A 22,153-nucleotide genomic window follows, 5' to 3' on the forward strand; every position below is an offset into this window, starting at 1 on the left:
GCTGGTGCTGCTCTAGATTTGAACTGGTATCACTGAGATCAGAAAATGATTCCATATGGATGTTTAAAGTTTATGATTTTCTATTAAATTCTATTGGTGTTTTAAAGTATACGAATCTAGTGGCTAAATTCCTATTAATTCTGCAGGGTTTTACCAGTAAGGATTTATATGCAACATACTGTTTCTTTTCCCTGTTCCACCACTTCTGGCCCAAACCACAGTAGAACTGATACAACCATGCTACAAAGTCCAGGATAAATTATAGGGATTATGCACCCCATATGTATCACATGTAGGGCTCCATATGGGTTCTCTTCACAGGTCAGCAGGGTAGTCAGTATGCAGTTAGCCAGAGTGGCAGCCCATGCAGCCATACAGGGCCAACAGATGTGCGTAATGGACATGCCCTTCAGGGTAACAGACAATCAAAAAGTACCTTGTGATCCTGGTTTTGGTACAGCACCCTGGAGAGCAGCCGAATGCCAATGTCATATCCAGGAAATGGGTAACAGCCTTGCAGATCTGGAGGCCAGTTTCTGTCAGCACCTTCTGCAGAAGACAAGCAAGTTTATCATTAAATTGGACTCTCTGATGTCACAGATGAGACGAGCAGACAGAGTGCCATTTGTGTTTGTGACAATGAGCTAATAAGCACTAGTGCAGAAGAACATTAATTTCACTTGGTTAAATTCCTTCCTTTGAAAATATTCAAATTAATAAACGTTGTGTCAAGTCTTGCAACCCCTTACTTTAGTAGGCAATCCTTACACACGTGTGTAGCTCCATGAATAGTTAACAGGATCACTAGTCCTAGCAAAGCATGAAAAAGCTAGCCTGTTTTTTGTAGCTTAATGCACACCAGCTACATATTTTAGGAGAAGGATGAGGAGAAAAACCTTAGAAAAATCATGTTTTTGTTAGGGTTATTTTTATTAATTTTTGTCTGACTTGATTATAAAAAAGAGTCAGGTTCTATTAGTGGGGCTTTAACTTAATTTTTTTTGAGATCCTATCATTTAAATTATTGCACTTTAATGATAATACAATCCAATTTTAGCTTCCTACATCTCTTACATTTTGACCGGTACTGTAAGAGAGTATATTTTTAAATAGCAAATTCTTTAGAGAAACAATTAATTACTGCTAGTTATAACAGTAAGATTTTATTCAGCACTTAACAGCGAGGGAACTGCACAAGTATCGCGCATATTCTTTTGTATTATTTAGGAAAGGCTGCTCTAAGAAGGTATGGAAACAAAACTTTTTATTTTTAGCCAATAAATATAAAAGACAGATCATCATATGGTGTAAGCATATGTTCTTTTTGTCACTGTTTTGTTTCCACAGCTGGGTAAATGCCTTGTCCCTTTGCCTTTGTTCTGGCACCTCTTGGTTAATATAAGGGACACAAGCTTCTTATTTTAAGCAGAAAAATATTCTAATTTTGTCTGTGCTGTGCATTGCAAAAGACTCACTATAATCTCCTTAAGGAATGAAAAAATAGCAACCTCTGGAGTCTAGGGCTAATTCAAGGAGGTTGACAACAACTGTCAGAGTTTTAAAGTGCATTCAAAACTCAGATCTCTGACATAAATGAAAAAAAAATCAACACATCACCTAAATTACCTCAGAGCTATTTGCATAATGGGTCCAGAGGCGGCACAGTATAAGTAGGGAAGCACTAGCCATCCAAAGAGAACTTAGCAACAGTTCTATTGGATGCTGCGTGTGTTTGTAGTAAAAAGGGCAACTTTGAAGCTCAGATGTGCAAACAGCTTTAAAGGAGTAATCTGAGGAACCTCTTGCAGGAAGAGCAACCCAGATCCAAACACAAACCAGGTAATGTATAAAAGCCTTTAAAGCTGGTTACTCTTAACTTGTTTTCTTAAGAGTGTCTTGGGTAGAACAGCCCTTTTCAGTAGGATGCTGTTAAAAGCCTTAAAAGGCTCCTATTCAGGGACTTTCTCAGAGGTAATGAAAAGAGGTAAGAGAGTTAACACTCTTGTCTTCTGTTTTAATACCTTTGTTAAACTTTACAGTAGATTTTGTATTTCTTTAGCTGAGGAAGATGTATTGGGGATGCAATTTAACTATAAATGGATGGCACGCTAATATTCGCAACATTTTGTATTCTAGGTAAGAGAACTCCACTAATTGGTAAATAAATCATCAAAGCATGGATGTCATGGTGATAGGTGTTTATCTATCTATATTTTTATAATGGCTGGGAGAGGGGGAGAGAAACAAATAGGCAAAGATAGCTAGCTAGATAGATATTATTTTTTTGGAAGTGAGTTGTAAGAAGAGCAAGGAAAGCAACAATATGTATTATCACACACGCACTGACATCTATTTTAAGAGGGTCCTCAAGAGATTATCAAATGCCAATTGTCAAAATAAAGTTGATTATCAACTAAAAGTGGGACAAACATGTTGCAAATCCTAAAGTTATTTTTAAGTGGTTCCTTGAGGAGGGAATTATCTGATGGCAGTATCCCTGGAGCAGGGGTAGATATGTATGTAAAAAAAACCTGAAAATGAATGAATGAATGAATGAATGCAGAGTTTTACAAGGGAAAAGATTTTAGCTTCTGATAAAGGGATTTTAAAAATTCTAAACCCCAACTTGCTGGCTTCAGAAAGATCTGCATGTCATGGAGTTAGACATGCAAAACAGAACTGCTTGTTCTAGTAGGAAAGAGACTTAACACTTCGCTCCAATTACAAATGAACTGAGAGCTGTCAGGAAAATTAAAAGGGACGTTAAATCACTGCCCTGGGAGACTCCAATCTCTGCAGTCGCATGGAGTGCTTGAATGCAGTTTCACATTCTCTGGCTCTGGTCTGAGTTCCTAGGAATGCTTTAACTATTATTGTTTGTTCTATTCCCTTCCCCTACCCTTTACTTTCTCATGAAAGTTTCAGGAACATCTCTCCTGCCATGACATCAGTCCAGCTGCTGCTGCTGCTTTCCCTGACTCTGTCTGGCATCTGCCTGAATTTGGGACAGCCCACTCTGGATGGTGGCGAGAACGGGGAAAGGAGCCACCTGGATGACATCTTGCAGAGGGCAGAAAGCATCCTTCTTAAGTCTATCCTCAAGAAAGTAGAAGAGGAGGAAGAGCTCAATAAAGGTAGATGTGCTACTGCTGCCATTCTGCTAGTGGTCTTGGGGTGCTGCTCAGATGGAAGTCATTAATACTATTAGTTTCTGGGATGTGTTTTGTTTTCCCTTGAATAACCATTGTAGGGGGACAGAGTGAGCCAGGCATGATGACAGGAGATCTCAAAAGTGGTTCCTTCAGTAGGGAGATTTCTCAGTGTGGGAACTGCTACACCAGATCTAGAGCATCCCCCAGATGCTTCATAACAAGATGATTCCCTAAAATGGAATCACCTATCTAGGAAATAAGTTCTGTTAGGGACAGCTCTAAGGGGAGGCATAGTGTACACTTGTCACCATTGACCTGTTGCTGTTGTTAACAAAAGGCTAAAGTAGTTTCTCAGCTATTCCCTGCCTGCCTCATTGTCTGCTGCTCCTTTAAAGGAAGGGATAATGGTTTGTGACTGAGAAGGTGTGGGCTGCTGATGGCGGAGGATTCCTTTTGAGTGTTCACAGACCCTTTTCTCCCAGTAGGTGCATTCGTAGCCCCTGAAGACTTGGGTAAGAAAAAACATAGTTAGCGGGGGTCCTTCCCAACAGGAGGGGAGCAGGCTCTGCTCTCAGAATGAGAGAAACCCCACCCTCCTACAAACATCTCTTTAAGAGAAGAAAGCTGGGCTTCTTAGCTAGTCACATGCATTCAGGCCTTGAAAGCTCCTATGCTTTCAAAAGGTCCCTCGCATCCTTGCCTCTCCCTGACTTTTAGCCCTGGCACATCCTGACCCTCCACTGGCAGTCAATTGTTCCCATGTACTCACATGTCGAGATACTTCTACTTACCTCCCCAACATCCTCCAGTACCTAGTTTGGCTCTATGGATGCCTCCCTCTCCCCAGACTTCTGAGGATCATGCCCCTACAATGGCAGGCTGGGCCCCACCTTTGGAGCTTCTGCCAATTCACTTGCAAGCTGGTCCCAGTTCCATCTGGCTGAAATTCCTGTGTGCCTTAGTGTACACTCAACAACACTGTTCAATCCTATAGAGCAGGGGTCAGCAACCCCCAGCACGCATGCCAAGCATGGCACACGAGGCCATTTTGTTTGGCACACCACTGCCAGCCTGGGGTCTAAGCAGCTCCTGCCAGCCACAGAGCCCTGGCTGCTCCTAGCAGGTAGATGGGAGGCTGCAAGCCCTGCTGCAAGGCTCCGTGTGCTGGCTGTAGCCAGGAGGCTGCAAACAGATGCTCCAAGCTCCAGCATGTCAGCACTCCAGCACCTTCCAAGGTAGACATTGTGGTTTTTTCAGCACTCCAGCCAAAAAACATTGCCTACCCCTGCTATAGTCACCCTGGATTTCCCCTAGTGTAACCACATGTGGAATCTGGTTCTTTGCCTCCTTCTGAACTATGACAGATACACCTCACAGCTTCCAGAACAGTGACTATTAAGATGGTTTGTTAACACTGATCACTTCTTTGGACAGAACCAGATGCTTCTGAGCCAGACTCTCTTTCCAAACAACAGCACCCTGGGAAAAGATTCTTCAATGAACTGGAAAAGAGACAGCACCCAGGGAAAAGGGAAGATGGGGAAGAAGCATTGTATGGTGACATCCAGAAGAGGCAGCATCCAGGAAAAAGAGAGGAAGATGATGACCTTGACCGCTACCTGGAGCTGCAGAAGCGACAACATCCTGGCAAAAGGTCACTGTGGGACCAGTATGTTGATGCCCCTGGCACCCAGCTGACCTACCTGAATGAATTATCCAAAAGGCAGCACCCAGGCAAGAGGTATCTGGTTTATGCCAAGCGTCAGCACCCTGGCAAGAGGGGCTGGGAGGATGAGCTGGATCTGGGGGAACAGGACTTGGAGAAACGGCAGCACCCTGGGAAAAGATTCTCCGACTCTGAAAGCCCAGATTATGCTGCCCCCTGTGACCTCCAAGATGACTTCAACTGTAGCAAAGGCAGCTTATTGCTCGAGTTATTAGATAATGTCAATAAGGGCAGGGTGGAAGAGAAGCGGCAGCATCCGGGGAGGAGGTCTGCATGGGAAAGTGAGGCTGAGGCAGAGGAATGAGGATGGCTGAGTGTATTGTACATCATTTACATTTGATTGAGTCATCTGCCAGACCACTTAAAGTTCTCTTTCTCCTCACTCTGGCTCCCTGAAGTGCCTAATTTGAAGTGTGTGAGTGTTCCCATTGAAGGCAAGGGCATTATTCACACACTCAAAGTGAAGGGCATGCTTAAGTAGTAAATCGAATTGGGTCAATATGTCAAATCCTGCCAAGTCTCAAAGGCCTTCAATTTCCACAACTGTGGAAGTTGAGGTGCTTGGTTAATCATGGGATCTGGCCCTAAAACAATGACTTTCTGTGCATGCACCATTTCTATTTCCTGAGGACTACCCTCACCTTTTATCTGTCTGGGATACTTGATACACAGTTTCCTCCTATGTAAGGGCAATCAGAAAATGGATGCATCAACAATGAAAGAAAAGAGTGGCATATGCAAGTGATTTCTAATTGAAATGTAGAAAAAGAGGGTTTTAGTTTAGAATGATGGAGTTAGTGTGTATCATCAGAACTGGTCACAGTATGTGAAGGCACTTGTTCTACTATCTCCTGGGCAGACACAGGCATTGTCCAAATGGAACAGGTAGGATGTTTGGGCTTCACACCTTGACTTGGAACAACTGCCTCAAGGCAAACATAAGTCAGGTAGGAAACTGTACGATGCAAATAAATAATCCATGTGTCATGTAACAACTTAAGAGTGAGTTAAGAAGAATGCTGCATAAGTGCTCACAATAAATTTTCCTAATCACTACCTTCCAGGCATTTGGCTTGAAATCTATGCCTTTCTATTAAAAGTCAACAATTAAACTGCAGCAAGCCAATACTCTTTACTCCTGTATTAGAATTTTTGTTATTTTTTTTCAATGTAAGCTTTTCTCTCAAAGACATTTTTCACTTTATGTGGTCTACAGATTCCTAAAGGTGTTTATTTGCCATGAACAACTCAATAAATATCAACAGTCGATCCCATCTCAACTCTGGGTGTCCTTTCTGGGTGTGCAAATTTAATAATATGAAAAATATCCAACTCCTCCTGAGTGAAAAAAAAAATTAAAAAATACGGAAACAGATGCGAAAAGGATATTTTTCTAGGCAAACCTCTTGCGTGCTATTGGTTGCTACATATTTGTATATAAAAGTATTTTGCTATTTAAATGGAAGGATGATTTGTACAAAAATAGTCAAATCCCTTTTGAAACCTTCAACTGGTGTATTATAATAAAATTACGCATCTGGAAAAAAGCCACATGCATTCATGTTGCACAGCTGCACAGTGAGCTTTGATTATTTGACTCTGAGTCTTGTAAACAAAAGGATATGTTAGTTTGAGTCAGACTGGGTCTATAACACAAAACTTTATTACTCTGGAGCGTACACAGACACAGTTCAAACCTTCAAAATTAGATAAACTTGAACAGTCTGGTTATACAGCTGTGTGTATTTACACATTTGTGCCAATGAAAAGGAGACACAAACCTATCAGATTCTTTATGTTTAGCAGACCCATAATTCTTCATGCTTGGTAAATCGATTTATACTGATGTAACCAAAATAAGAATCTGATCAGTTACTACAATAGAAGCACAGATCATGGATTTGCACACACATGCTGTAATAGGTGTCCCCACGGTCCCAATCAGCTGTACAATTTGCTTTTCTTCACTGCTTTGCAGTAATTACATGTACAATTAGAACTTCAACTGCAGAAACAACCGTGAACTCTCCTAGATTTCTCTCTTTCCAAAAAGACGGGCATTGCACACAGGATATGAACAGCAAAGTCAAGAACAGAAGTGAGGGGTTCACCGCACTTCCCACCTTCTGCACCGACTGCCAGCAGTGATGATATTTCACCTCTTCTATGATAAAAGAGTTAACGTTTCAATATATTCCCTGGCTGGTGGTTTATAAAAATCAAAGCAATCCTGATTTTCAACCAAATTTACCCTACTTAAATCATTCCAACAGCATATTTTAAGACAGAATGTTTCTCTAGTGCAGTGTTCCTTTTCAAATGATTGGCTCTCTTCTCTGAAGTACTTCACTACTTAAACAAGTTAGCATTGCCATGTGGGTTTGTTACCCCAGAGGAATAATTAACAACCTCAGCAAGTTTTACTGAGGTTAGAGGTTCTCAACATGACCCAAGCTCAATGTGGTTAATCAAGCAAGCTCCATCTTCAGAGCTAACTTAGCAGGAATCAGTTACTCACAGTGGCTTTCTAATTAAAGACAGGTGAGTAAATCTTCACAGCATCTTGTACACATCTTGTTCACTTCACAATCCTTTGGTATGTTTTCCACATGTGATGCCTTTTTCCAACAAGTACTTCTCATTACATCAGAGAGGAAATGGGCAGACAAAGTTCTTTGGGTGAATCTGATATCTTTTATTAGACCAATTTAAATAGTTGGAAAAACATTTTTTAGCAAGGTTTCAGGTTTAAAAACCCTTTGTCAGGCTGAGGATGGAATGAATAGTAATTCCATCCAGAAAGAGCACACACCAACTGCAGAGACTTCCTCAGCCTGATGAAGCATTTTTAAACCTGAAAGCTTTCTAAAAATTTTTTTTCCAGCTATTTACATTGGTCTAATAAAAGATATCAGATTCACCCAAAGAACCTTGTCTGCCTATGTCTTTAGACCAACATGGCTACAACATACACCCCATCAGAGAGGAAAGGAATTTGTTTTAAAAGACATTTCCTTGTGTCATATGTCACTGTCTGTTGGTTAAGTAGGCTTTTTAAAACCCTAATGACATCACAGTAGACCACTGACTCAGATCTTCACATGTACAAAGCAAAAGGAAATGGGATAGAATACATTTTTAGGTCTCTGAATGGACATGTATGAAACAGCAACAAATAAAATACATCAGCATCTTATAACAAGGGGAACCTTGTGAACCCAATCAACAGAACAGAAAGAAAAGCAAGGGAAAAAATAAGTCTAAAATACAGCTTGATGTATGTATCCAGCTGTGTGGGGGGTCCATGGAGAAAGTCTCCATCTGCTGGTCAAAGTTATTCAAACACAGCTATAAACTTCTGTTTAAAGTGCTAGGTAAGAGGAAAAAGTCAGCATAAAATCCTCCACTGTAATCATATATTTGACCTATATTACCAACAGCACTAAAGGTAATTAACAATGAAAAAATCCACCCTGGAACCTTTTAATTTACTGCATTTACCTCTCAGTGGAGTCCATTAAATTCAACAAAGGTCGTCCCCCTTCATCAATCCATTTTATCTGGGGTTTTATTTCAGTGCTCCATTATCTGGCTGTCAAAGCAGCACCAAGAGGAAGCTTATTTATATGAAAACAACTCCCTCCAGGATATTTTTTATAGGAATCAGTTATTTTCTAGGCTTTATAAATGCTGGCTTTTGCAAAATCTATATCATAGGCCACACTTAACTTGACAATGTTTTCTCTGAAGTCAAGCTTATCATGTGCCCTTATGGTGCTTGACATTTCTATTTTAACTGGCCTGAACTCAGTATTGCTGAAAGAGGATTGTTAGATATCACTTGAGTGAAGAACAATTAAATCAATTGTTGGGAAGGGTTCCCTCATACAGCTCTACTAATGCACCTTAAGCACCACCCACAACACTCCATCCTTTCCAGTACATAGCATCTCCCTGGAGGATGCCTAAGCTGAAGCTGGACCGAGTGAAGATAATATGGTGGGTAAACAAGGAGGGCTACCACCTGGTGGGTCAAAATGTGGGGAGCTACAGGATTCAGGTTGGGTTGGGAGAAATGTGGATACCGGGCCTGTTAATAGCAAACAAGTGCCTGTGGAGACCAAGAGATTGCAGGTACAATGCATCCAAACCACACAGTGGTTCATAGGAATAATAAATACCCATTCTTCTTTTCAGTTATCTGTTGTAAAGCATGTAGATTAGCCAGAAATATGAGCTTGTAACAGAGTGGTCTGATCCCTTAAGAAGGAAGGAAGAAAATGCAGTTGTGGGACATTCAGCTAGTGAGGGGAGTACCCATTGGGAGCTTTAGAAAGCTCTGGGAAGAGAAAGCAAGAGGGAACAGCTTGCTGTGCAGAAAAGCCAGAGAGAAAAGTGATTCTTCTAATGTCTGGAGCAGAATAGAGAATTTTGATTTGGTACGTTTGCTTTGCTAGAGACTGAGGTTTGTATTGCAGAGAATAAACCTACCTGAGGAATTGATAACATAGCTACCTCTCCTGCAAAAGGCTGCAGGATAAGCAATCCTTTTACAGACTTACTATTGCAAATGGGCTTGGCCCAAAGGCCTGGATCTGAAATCTAACCACTTTGGGAGAAATGGTGATTGGAACCAATAGTTGGGCTGTATTCAGGATAACTGTTAGATCCTGTTTCTCACTTATATAATGACTTCCATCCTCTACAAGCATCACTGAACCCAGTACCGAAATGCAGCCACTTCTGAGACACCATGTTTTCTTCCCCACTCACAGATGGTAAGGCTGAGGCTGCCATCCTGCATTCCAACAGCCACTCACTTCAGCTGCTGTAAGTGAAGGAGGACTCCATCGTGGACAGTAGGGCAGACCCCCCTTATTATATGGTATCTAATAACCATGCGCGGCAGATAAAACAACACTTATCAGGTTCTGTAGAAAGTCCCAGACCCAGGCATGACTAGCCAGACAAGAATGCAGCTTCTTTCCCTGGAAAGGCTGTAATTATGAGTGGACCCTGTTTGCCCCCCCCAACATAGGAACCCCTCGTCTTTCAAACCTGGGAATAACGTGAACAGTGAAGTGTGGAGGATAGGAATGAAAATGGCATTGCTAAATAGCAAAGCCTGCAGTGAACCTGAGAGAGAGCCCAGTGGAATGGGTGGGATGGTATTAATCTCTTCCATGTGGATTTGCCTAATTGTGGGGTTGGGGTTAGTCAATGTGCTTTCTAATTGTCGGGTTCCTATCTGGGTATGATTATATCTAATTAATTATGTCAGCCATGGTTCAGTGAACTGCACTCCCTTTGAAAAGACTCAGAGGTACAGCTTGGGAAAGGCAAACACTAATCACTAGAATCAGCTTCTCAAAGAGGCAAGAAAATTTCCTGAGCACAATCCTCTTCCTTTTCACAGAGCTTCATGTGGGGTTCATGTGGGTGCCTGGCAAGTAGGTTATAGGTGCAGTTTGTATTGGACAAAAGGATGAACAGGCTCCTTGTTACTTTATAACATGACATACTTCATATAATATCTATTGCCTGCATTGTTTCCATGTATATAAGAGTTGTACTTATAATAATATTTAAAACTGGATAACTCCCTGCCAGGAATGTGCATCACTCAAACATGCAGATCTGTTTATTCTTTACCTCACTCCCCTTCTCAGTGTCCTGACTCCAAATGATGTTGCTGTTAGCACAAGAGCTTTCTCCTTTGCAACTACCTTGAAACAAGCTCAGTGAATAGGTTGAAACAGTCTTTGCGTTACTGACTGTCTCCACCTTAAACTCTTCCCTAAATATATCTCTTTTCGCTTTCCCTTTCTGCCCTCGCCCCTTCTCTTAGTTCTTATTTCATCTAAGAAGTATTTTTAAATTCTGCAAAGCTGTTCTGGGAATGCAGTTTGTGTGAAGGGCACCAGGGAAAGGAAAGCTATATTTGGCTGTGTAGCTTTTATGCCACATAAAAATGTGTGGCTTTTTACATAAAAAATGAAGAGTTAATAAAGAGAAGTGCACTCACAGTGGTCTTTATATGGACTATAAACTGGAACTTGATGTCTGGTACAAACTCCTGGAAGTTAATTAGTTAAACTCCTCCCAAGTTAATTAGCTGATGTGACCAGTCTCTCCAGGGTAGGGGGTTCAATACAATCAAACCTTTAATTATCTCGGAACAAGCAACATGAGCTCCAAGCACCAAGCTCGGACAACTCTAGTTTTTGGCAGGTTCCCATCTAGTGCATAGAAGAGGTTTCTTTACTAAGGTTGGTAGGAGATAACAGGTGTAGCACCTGGTACTAGCATTGTCAGACATGTTCTTTTCATTCTCTTCTTATGGTATTTCATACTATGATGGAGTCCGAGGCTGTAACTGGTGTACCTATATGCACAATACCACTAACTCATTCTAACCAGAGTGTACAACAGATGGATGACATTTTACTTCTGAACCTGACCATCAGGGGAAGGTCAATAGCTATAGGGGTAATGTTGCCCTACCAGGGGTCTGCAACCTATGACCATGGCCACAGCCCCAGTCCCTTCTATCTGAGAGGGAGAGAGGAGAAGTTTAGGGGATTAGGAGATGGAAAATTGGAATGCTGCTGGTAGGGAGCCAACCCCCAGCTTACCTTTCTGCTGGGGGCTCTCCATACTCTCCTCTTCTCTATCTCCTGTCTCTGTGAGGACAGGGAAGCCTCTTCTAGTCCACTCCCCACCCTGCGTACACTGGAGCTAGAGGGGGCTGAGGTGTTTTGAAAAGTTGCAGGAATGGCACTGGGGCCATATGTATAACCCCTGGATAAAATTATTCCTTTTTCAAACATTTCCAAGGGTGTTTCACTTGGAAACATCTGAACTGTTCACTCTCTGTGCCCTTAGGGGCATACTCCACTTTGCTTCTAGAACAGATCATGGCCCAGTGAATACAGGAGCAGGACTTGAGCTCCTTGAGTGCAAGTCCTGGCTTTTATTTGTACACTGGCCTGTGGCACTTCAGGAATAATGATAATGAGGAGGAGAACCATCCTAAAGCTCCTCCATACATTTTTTTCCTTTACCTTCAATGGGAACCAGGTTAGAATAAAGAGAATCTGTATTCTGGCCCTTAGCTGGCAGCTCAACAATGCAACATCTTGGTTCCAGCTAGAAGTGGAATCTTAAACATCCATAGCAGAGAAGTTGAGCTCTTTATTTGCTCCAATAATGTTCCACATGTCAGAAGCATCACTGACTACTGAAGCATAAGGGAATCTGATTCCTCAAAGCAACCTCCTTATATTTCTCCAAACGAGTTTTAGTCTTTGGGGTTGGAGGAGACTTGTTGGGGGGCAGGAGAGGAGGAGCTGTATAATTAACGCCTTTTGCAACTATTTTAAACCCATCTCATCACTAGCGTTTTGTGTTCCCCCTGACAAAATGCTACTGCAAGTACTCGGCTTCCATGCAAAATCATTATAATTAGTGTGTGTTGAGGATTTCAGAGAGATGTGCGGCCCCAACAAAACCCTTTATTATTATTTTAATGACTCATCAACTTGAAGAACTGAAGAGCAACAACATCAACAAAGTTAAGAGTGAAGTCACTGCTCACATAGTGACTCATTTGGTGAGCATTCAACTGTCAATCATGTTTTTAAAGTAATGGCTACAGCATCATTATGCATAACAGCTCAGTGCTGGAGGGCAGCCAAATAGAAGCAAAACATACCAGAAATGCTGTGCCTCAATCGAGGGCTACTAAGATTAATGACACTGCAAAGAGAGAAGGTGATGTGGAGGATGCTTATGCTTTTAGGAAATGGAAATGTGGTAGGGCACAGAGATCCCTCTTTTCTGTCTATGGAGGAGACATGGTACCCTAAGAAAAGACGCAGCAGATACTGACAGATCTAAACTGGAAGGCCAAGAAGATTCTTTGACTGTATTTCAGTCACATAGGCTTGGATTGGCCTCCAGAATCTATCCCCACTGCAAAGTAGCATGTAGCTGTGATGTCTAGGAGCAGGATGGGGAGCAAACTGCAACATGGGGTTTTGTCTGTGCTGGAAAGTTAGTGCACGTTAAACTGAGGTATGAATTTACTATAGAGCAGCCCGCCCACACTGACTCCCTGTGCAGACATTCTTAATGTACACTGAGAGGGCACTGATTCCACGAGCCTCTGTGAGATCAGATTTAGAGCCTAATTCTCAAAACAGTTCAGTGGAAATGGATGAGATTCTCTTGGTTTTCCATCAGAAACCAGGAGAATGAGAAACTCCCACTCCCTCAGGGCCTCTACACAAAGCAATTCACCAGCCACAAATGGGCTCATGTGCATGACATTTAGAAGAGCTCTTGATAAACCTATTCTCAGTTTGTAATGAAACTCCACATGAACCAAGCTTAGGGTTTGACTGTAGGTTTAATAAAAAACTAAGGGTCAGAACCTCACTTGGAGCAAACCAGTGCACTGATTCCAATAAAGCAAAGCTGATTAACACCAGCTGAGGTTTAGCTGTTTACAACAACTGAATACAAACCAACCTTGCATAGCAGCTTCCTTATTTTTTCTTTCTCTGGTGTTTTTTTCTCAGGTAAATTTGGCCTCTGGGCAACATCAAAATTGAGGTAGTATCAAACATGGAAGGTTAAAAATGTCATGCCTGCAGATATAAGATGATTAACATATTAATCCAACATTTGCATCAGCTGTCAACTATTGAATTTTTGCTGACTTCTCTTGTGCCATATAGCCCTGATCGAGTATCTATCCCAATTCAGCAGGTACCTGAATAAAATGAGATTCCAGCTGCAAACAGGATCGAATCCTGCTAGAGGGTGACATTTTTCACTCCCTCAGAAACCAGTGTCAAAGAAAGACCAAGCCAAACTGCACTGTGTCTTGTGCGCACACGGGAGTAATACAATCTAAGAGTAAAGAGTGGGGACTTTGTCCTAATAAATAAAAAGTTGTTTATGAATGGTCATATAGAAAGGAGTGGATATCAGTCAGCATACACACTCAGCACATCAGGGAGAGCTAATTTATTCCCATCTTTTCTCCAGAACAGTATCTTAATTGTATGTATTCAAGCAGCACAGCACTGTAGTGACTATTAGAACCATCTGAGAGTATGACTGGGGAGACAGAAGGGAGATGTGTTGCTTTTATGAAGCTGTCCACAATCTGAAAATAATTTAGAGCAGCAGGACAAAGAGGGTGCATTTCCAACATCAACTAACCTACATTCCTCGCACTGATATGTGAGATTACCACAGAAACTACTGTAAAAGTAGAGGCAGAAGAGAAGAGCAAAGAGAAATGAAAGTTATAATCATGCTTTGATGAAAGCTCTCAAAGCAGATGCATTCAAGACAAAATGTAAGCACATCACTCGAACAAGGTCTTTGAATGAGCGGATTGTGTTGAAAATGACAGCAATAACAGGTCTGTGAAAAGTACAGATTGTTTGCTGTCAAGCCACCAGTTTCTTTTGTCTTAACAGGAAGGTGATAGCTGGGGGCAATCTGCATATTGTTTGAGACATACTGCTTTCAAAGTTTCAGCTTATTGCTATAAAAGGAGGGATGGAAAAAGGAAGGCGATTGTAGTCATAGATCCAAGAGCCTCAAGCGCAGTTTTGTTTGTCATCTAAACGCAATTCTGAGCTACATCTGAATGTTGTGGCTTTGGTCTCCTCTAGTTATGTCAGGTCAGTCCAACTTCTTGATCACTGGGGGCTGGATTACATTACAGCAGTTTGCTCAGGTGCAGCCAGCAGGAGAGAGGAAGGTAGCTGCTTCTGTTCCTGCTCTATGGGGCTATGCCATTCATTCAGGGCTCTATGGGGCTGTGCCCTACCAGGGCTGAGATCTCTTACTCCCCTAGCCCAGGTGGCCCTCTCGTCCCAGCTCTGAGACTCAGGGGCTGCTACTACTTACCAGCTACCCTTTCCTACAGCCCACCTCCCCCTCAACTTCACCTCCAGCTTCACAGATCACCTTCCCCTGCCCCCATACAAGCCCCACAGTCTACTTCCCTCATGGCCCACTTGCTAGGCAAGCTGCAGAGACACCAAGCCAGCTCTGCAGTCCGGTTTGCATGACATTGTGCTCAGGCTATTTATCACTTCTTAATAAAGTTAATAAACCCAGGTGCCATCTTGTAGGAGGGTGGCTATGCTGCTTCTGGTTCTGGAAGCAGTGTGTGGCACAGCTCACCACAGGCATCTCTGGGACATGATGGGTCTCAGTTGTGAGCTGGGTTCAGCCTCTGGGCAGCCAGCTGGACAGCCATGAAAAAACATAATATAATTATAGTCACAAATAAAAACATTTTTTGGATTGTGGATCATTTTCTATTCCCCTCATTAATGTAACCTCAAACCATTTTTTTAAGCGCCAGCTTTCCACTGTAACACAAGCACATCAGAAGGGATATATATACCAACTTCTTCAGGCTGCATTAAAGGGGTGAGATAACACTACAATGAAGGCCAAGAAGACAGACAGAATTTTGTCCCACATACCTGGCACATTACGACAACACTGAAGCAGTTAATGAGCAAATCATATGAATGATGCTTGACAAGTTCTCAGCTGCACTGTCTACAAATCATCAAGTTGTCACTTTTGATAGATGAGTCTGCAAACAAAGCAGAAAAATCATAGATTCAGGGGGAAACGCAGCTCTCCTGTCCTCCCCACACTGAGCGATCAAACAATTTGGCTTTGCATCAAAATGTTTATAGTAAACATCTCTGGTATATTGAACAATTGTTAAAAGGGACTTGAGAAGAGAACTGCACCAATGACTCCTTTTTATTTTGGCTTGCTGGCCGAACATTTGTTATAGTCTCTCCCTCAGAATAAGCATGGCTTGAATTTTTAGCTGAATTTGATGCTTGTGGAAGTGGGGAACTGACTCACTTACATTGGTCTTAATATACCAACATGCCATGCAGACTACACAGCCTTCTACCCTGACCAGTACCTGGCCTGGTATTCCCTGCCTGGATCCCTTGCACTACTTTGCCCTTGTGAACTTGGAAATCTCAGGTGGAATCTAATTGCTGATCCTCATTTATTATCCTAGTCCATCATTTTGTTTGTCTTGGTTCCCCTGTATGGCTTTGCAGGGTGTTTTCTCTGAAGAATGTGCTCTCTAATCCATGCTCCCAACAACTACACTAGGTATAGTGATATAGTAGATAGACTATTATCTTTCCAAGCTTTAATCATTACATCTGCTTTCTAAAACCGGCCTATCTATTTGAAAACCAGGGGTTTCCTCTTGGAGATGCCAGCAGGAAGCTACTGCAGACAGTCAGATTTATAGCAAACTAATTGTCACACTGCATGATATTGCTCTTTCCTTCCGTTGATTTTCACATCTTCCAGAAAGTGTAACAGTAAAGGACTGTGCTGAAAAAAATTACACTGCGCCTATTGCTCCACCAAGATAAAACAGGTTCCCTTCACAGACATGAAGAAACAATGAAAAATAAACTTAAGTATTAAGTAAGACAATACATTGTGAAACAATCTCTGCATAGCTGTCCAGCAGGCACTAGGCTATTCTTAGATAAGCTGATGGCACCATCTGGTGGCAGTCATAAATCGCTTTCCCATAGGCTGCCTCTGCATTTACAGGGCCTCGTGCCACACAGCCTTAGTTAGAAAGCAGTGTTACCTTAAGTTATAATGTTACTTTGGAGAGGTTACTGTGCCTTTTAACTGCCTAGAAATTGTCCCTGTTCCACCCCCTATTTTCTTCCTTCTCTCATCTCCTCCTCGACTCTCCCACCCCTTCATTTGCTTTTCTCTACTGCTCTCTTCACACCCACACCTCACCCAAAGGTCATCCAGAGCCTCCTCGAGCTCATTAAACTTTCCCAGAAATTCCAGCCTCCCCGAAGGGCTGGCATTTTAAGCCACCTAATTTTATCTATGGGGGAATCTTTTACTGGCTCAAACAGACCATAAACAGAAGCCTGGCCAAGCAAAATGATGGAATAGGATAATAAATGAGAATCAGCAATTAGATTCCACCTGAGATTCCCAAGTTCACGAGGGTGGTGCTGTAGTCATGATGATCCAGGGAATGTGCATGTTTAATATATCTTTTATTGGATCAATCATGGAGTTTGGAGAGTTGTCAGACAAACTTTCAGGCTTCTATTCCAGATTGAAAATTTGTGTAACATCTCTCCCAACTGTATAGTTGGCCCACAAGAAGATATGACCAAACATACTTTGCTTTGGGAGGTGTTTTCATACCACAGAATAAATCCAGCAAATTGAAACAATCCCTGGCCACTTAGGACTTTAGCCACACACTGTTCCATGGCTATGGTGTTATGCAAAGGAATCAGATCTTCCTTCTCCATAAATATAGGCCCACTGCACTTAAGCTACAGCTGTCACTGTATACTGTTAGCAGTTAGCAACAGTAGGATTATAAAACAGGCCAAGAAGTTCTGCTCTCATCCAGGAGGACTGCTGCACACACAAATGAAACTGGAATATTCTGTGTAGCTTTTTTAAAACAACAAACTGAACATAAATATGTTCAAAGAAGCTGCTACAGAGGTACTTTTCTCAGATGCTGCAAAAGATAAAATGAGCTCAATACTTAGTATGAAAAAAAAACATCCTAGGATAGGAGAGAAAGGTCTAGACGATACCACTGGTATCTGTCAAAATGATTTTAAACTTCAGCCTGGGCATCATTCCAGACACAGACAGTCTGAGAGGAGCTAAAATGGAAACTGAGGCCTAAATTGGGAGCTAGTGTAAATCAATGTACAGCCTATTGGACCCATGCTAATTTACATCTACTGAGAGTCTGGCCCATGACTTCCTGTTATTTACTTCTCTGTGGGTGTGTCTACACAAGATGTTTATTGCACAGTAGACTATTCTAGCGATTTGGGCACAGAGCTGGGAAACAGCTGTGGGGGGGGGGACTCTTAACAGGAGCAGCTTAACACTGCTTCACCAGCAGCCTCCTGCCCTATTCTCCCAATTGAAGCACAGGGCTGGGAAGCACCTGCGGAGGAAGGGCAGATCCCAGCCAGCTCCAGGCTGCGCAGAGCAGTCTCTATGTAGCCCGGAGATGGCTGGGACCTGCCCCAGACCGGGACAGGTCCTGGCCAGTCCCAGGCTGTGCAGGAAAGCCCTGCTGGACACAGGGCTTGTCCCCATGTGCATATGCTTCACTGTGAGCACAGTCCCCTGTATCACAGCCCTTTGACATTTGCATGCAGTAAAGAGGTCCCTGTTTACAAAGAACCTGGGTGTGGGAAATCCAGGATGTGTTGCAAGAAGCAAGAACAACACTTTTTGCAGCATGAGTGTTCCTATTCCACATGATGTACTTGATGTACTTACTGTAGGGACTAATGAGAGTTCCATTAAGGAAAGCAGAGAATCCCCCTTTACGTGAGGTCTATGTCATGCAGTCATCACAGTGGGAACAAACAATTCTAGTTGTAGCAGAGAGTACTTGCCTGAAAACTGTTATCTGCATTTACAAAGAACATTACTCCCTGGCTCAGGGACTCACACTGTCTGTTTAAATGTGTCGTACAATCCAGGATAAATGTTGCATATCAAGTCTACTCTCTTGTTAATCAAACCCACCCTACCTTGCTAGACCATTTATAGTAATTAAACTATGATTTCTCTCTCAGATCTGTCTCTGGTGAAGTCAAATGCATACCCTCAACCCCACTGGCTTGTTGACAGTTGTCTGTGGGACAGCCATCATGCCACTTCTGTGAACATTTTCCAGCACTGTTTTGAGATTGTATCACATGCATTAGAGACAAGACCTGATGCCACACTAAAGGACTTGCAACATGAGGGCTTGTCAAGCCAGGGAATGCCACAGAAGTTAGTGAGAACTAGCAAGGCAGTGTCCAAGTAATAACTACTCCAAACAGGTTACCTCCAAACTGGAGTTTCTTTGCATGGTATTCTTAGTGTAGAATAAGAGCACTCACACAAGGAGCTAATGTGATGTTGCTACTCTTCCATATTAGTTATTCTAGGCTTTTCCCTTATAGAGACAAAGCCTTACCCTGCAACTTCAACACTAGCTGAGCACTCCCAGAGAGAACAAACCACAGGACTAAAGCCTGAGAGCCCAAACCTGCAATCATGACTCACACCCCTAATTATTCACAGGGAATGGTGCTTACTAGAGAAGTGATGTAGTAAATGAGGTCAGACAAGTGTCAGGAAATGGAAGAAGGGGAAAGTCAGCTGTGTATTCATTCACATCCAGATATTAGCCATAAATCTATGCAAGAAGAACCCAGTTGGTTTCAGTGAGATAACTCATAGGTACAGGGTACTGCAAGCATAGGATCAGTGGCCAGGGTTGGGGTTCTAAAGCATATGCGCATCTTGATGGCTTTATACAACATGTCATTCAAAAAAAAATCTACTCATTTGTCACACTGAAAAAGAAATAACCAGGTTATCTCATCTAATAATAATGTGAGCCACAAGTTTATTAACACATTCCTCAGACTGAATCCCTTTTACATATCACCATTTTCCTTACATAAACCCCAGGAAAAGATATCCTAAAAGCACTTATATAGATGACCATGGATACCAGCAGCAGTATAGATAAGCATTACCTTATACTTAAGCCAATTGTACTGCCTTGGTACAGTGCAGCAATTAACATTCTCTTTCTTCTCTGTCTTTATGGGCTGAGGACATTCTTATGTTTTGAAATTAAATCAATAGCATTATTTAAAAAAAACCCCACTATTCGTGTTCGTAAAACTTTTTGATCAATATGCTCTGTTAATGTAAAGAAGAAATCAAATACACCTTTTAAATACACTAATGGTTTATTATATACAATACAATTTGTTAATAGCATCAGAGCTGCAGTATCATAAGAGGGGAATTTTTTCCTTTACAGCATCATAAAAGTCATCTCTGCTTTTAACAGCAAATTGGTCTTGAGCCTGCATTTTCCATGTTAAAGAGGGAAGTGATTATAAGTGGGATTCTACATTCTTTTTCATAGCTGCCTGGTTCTCTCTGCAAGTAATTGAACCAAGACTGCATTGTTTTGAGAAGTAGAGAGTAATGGATCCAACTCAAATTGGTTATTTAAAAATTCAGCTCCTTTGGTTATTTATAACATTCAATTATTCCTGTGACTAAATCAGGTCAGTTCTGAGCCTTTATTTCCCCCTTATGCTTCTGTAAGATTGCAGTTATGTAACAGCAAAATGGGCCAAATTCAGTGTGATGCAAAAGGTGATGAAAACGATAATGTAGTGTGGGTTGCCCACCTGGATCAGACTGCAGAACAGATACCAAAATTTGATACCAGGTTAGTTTCTAACATGGACTAATTGTTCTTCTTGGCTTTAAAAAAAATGAAAGAGCTGGAACGGTAAGATGTGAACACTGAGCTCTGCATGGGTCAAGTAGAACAAAAATAAGCAGACTGGTACAATACAGAATTCCTCTGATATATCAGAAGTATTACAGGTCATGCGGAGCACCCAGTTCTTGGCCTTTACCAAGTTTGCTAATTAGTGGAAACTGCGGTAGTGAGCTAGGTGAAAATAAGACCCATCAAATTAATCTCACGTGAGGCCACCAAATACCACTTACCTGGGAAGAATTTTAAGTCAAAGGGGAGGTAGGCACTTAACCCTTTGTACCTTGGAAAATAATAACCCTTAACTCCTGTTGGGAGCTGAAGTGGTTTTAAATGACTGACCCTCAGATAAAAAGACTGTTCATAGCAGTGCCCAGAAACATCCTATTTCTTATTAAGTACTAATAATGTAAGAAGGGGTCATATGTCTAGGTCATTTATTCTTAACCAGGGTGAGATTCTTTCAATTCTTTGATGGGTGTAGGAGGTGTGAGATTAGTAGATAAGCACAAGCCCAGGCTTACCCCTGCTTGGCCACACTCCTTTGTCCCTACTCAGCTCCTCTGCAAGGAATAAATAAGTTAGTTTTTGAAATAGGGTGCTGCTCAACTCATAACAATTAAAGAAGCTTTGAGTCTAATGAGGGGTGCCTTGAGCCTAAAAAAGCTGGGAATCATTGGTCTAGATCAGCGGTTCCCAATCTGTGGTACACGTACCATCAGAGGTACTAGGGTGGTCATCACAGAGGACAGTCTGGTTGTCCTCTGTCCTCTATTGAGACGAAACCCGATGCCTTTATGTCCTCTATTTTTCTTGAAGAGAAAAATATTTTTTTATTTTTCTATTTTTCTTGAAAAGAAAAATAGAGAACATAAAGGTGTCGGGCTTTGTACCAAAGAGGACAGAGTAGCAGAAAACCAGAATGTCCTCTATGATGGCCACCCTAAGTGGTATGCAGACAACCTCTCAGTGGTACGTTAACAGATTGATTATAATTACTTTATATGACAAAAATTTGCTGGTGGTACTTCATGTTGTATCGTTTTAAATTGGCCGCATGCAATCTGTCAGTTTGGGAACCGCTGGTCTAGGTAATATGCAGTAGTACAACACAGGCCTCTTCCAGGTGAAATAAAGCAATAACTGTATCACTAGGGAGACATGATGCTCCTACCTTGAGGAACAAAGTGGGATCTACGCTAGAGAGAGCAGGGCCAAACATACAACTTTGTGGGGGGGCTCTGAGAACGAAACCTGTCGGGCGTATTAGAAACCTCCGGTCTGTTCCCAGCATGCTCAGGTGCGTGGCTGCGAACTGCAGAATTATCGCTGGCAGCCAATGGAAGGGTTGGGCCTAAAACACACGGTCCCACGGCTTGAAACCCACTCCAAACAGGCTACGATCTGGAAATCCGTCTCACAGGAGCACGTGCACATATACACTCATGTTATATGCGAGGCGGTGGCAGGCAAGCCAACTCCGCTACACGTGGTAGGCCCAATTCTCCGGGTCTTCTTCGCTGGAAGCACCCGGCACGCAATTGCATCTACCGGCCGCCTCGTGCCGCCGCGTCCACCTTTGCCGCAGGTGGGCGCGCTCAACCGCCTCGCGCAAACGCCAGGCGTGAAGCGAGCCAGCCCTCCGCAACGCAGCGGTTCCTCGAGGAGGAAAGAAGCCACTGGAGACGTATGGATCTGCCCCCTGGCCTGACACTGGGCCCAGCTGGCTGAGGTGGGGGTGGGCTTCTGTGGCCAATCTCCCTGCGGCGCTGGGCCCCGTGGGCGGGAAGGGCCCAGGCGGCGCCTCTCAGGCCGGGCCGCCCGCACCGGGGCGTGGCCTCGCGCCCCTTTCCCAGCATGCCCCGCGCG

The 22,153-nt window shown here is 42.5% G+C and overlaps 1 protein-coding gene and 1 long non-coding RNA gene across 2 annotated transcripts; one reads left to right on the plus strand and one right to left on the minus strand.

Annotated features, from left to right (window-relative positions):
• Positions 1-1,711: 1,711 nt before the first annotated feature.
• Positions 1,712-6,019, plus strand: TRH (thyrotropin releasing hormone). The gene is made up of 3 exons (XM_006265235.4): positions 1,712-1,839; positions 2,920-3,134; positions 4,587-6,019. The coding sequence occupies exons 2-3, from the start codon at positions 2,942-2,944 to the stop codon at positions 5,180-5,182; spliced, it is 789 nt and encodes a 262-aa protein (XP_006265297.3). The 5' UTR covers positions 1,712-1,839; positions 2,920-2,941; the 3' UTR covers positions 5,183-6,019.
• A 500-nt stretch (positions 6,020-6,519) lies between these two features.
• LOC109286186 (uncharacterized) lies at positions 6,520-22,135 on the minus strand. Its single transcript, XR_002094141.2, has 4 exons — positions 21,459-22,135; positions 15,396-15,511; positions 13,411-13,529; positions 6,520-7,042 (listed from the first exon to the last, which is right to left on the minus strand). It is a non-coding gene; the product is annotated as an uncharacterized LOC109286186 (long non-coding RNA).
• Between the last annotated feature and the right edge of the window lie 18 nt (positions 22,136-22,153).

The sequence above is a fragment of the Alligator mississippiensis genome, chromosome 12, assembly GCF_030867095.1.
Source record: "Alligator mississippiensis isolate rAllMis1 chromosome 12, rAllMis1, whole genome shotgun sequence".
In the NCBI taxonomy this organism is placed as follows: domain Eukaryota; kingdom Metazoa; phylum Chordata; order Crocodylia; family Alligatoridae; genus Alligator; species Alligator mississippiensis.

Excerpts from the sequence above, each read along its gene's own strand:
- TRH (XM_006265235.4), top strand. The coding sequence starts at position 2,942 with ATGACATCAGTCCAGCTGCTGCTGCTGCTTTCCCTGACTCTGTCTGGC. Across the intron at positions 3,135-4,586 it reads GGAGGAAGAGCTCAATAAAG|AACCAGATGCTTCTGAGCCA; the intron begins GTAGATGTGCTA and ends TTCTTTGGACAG.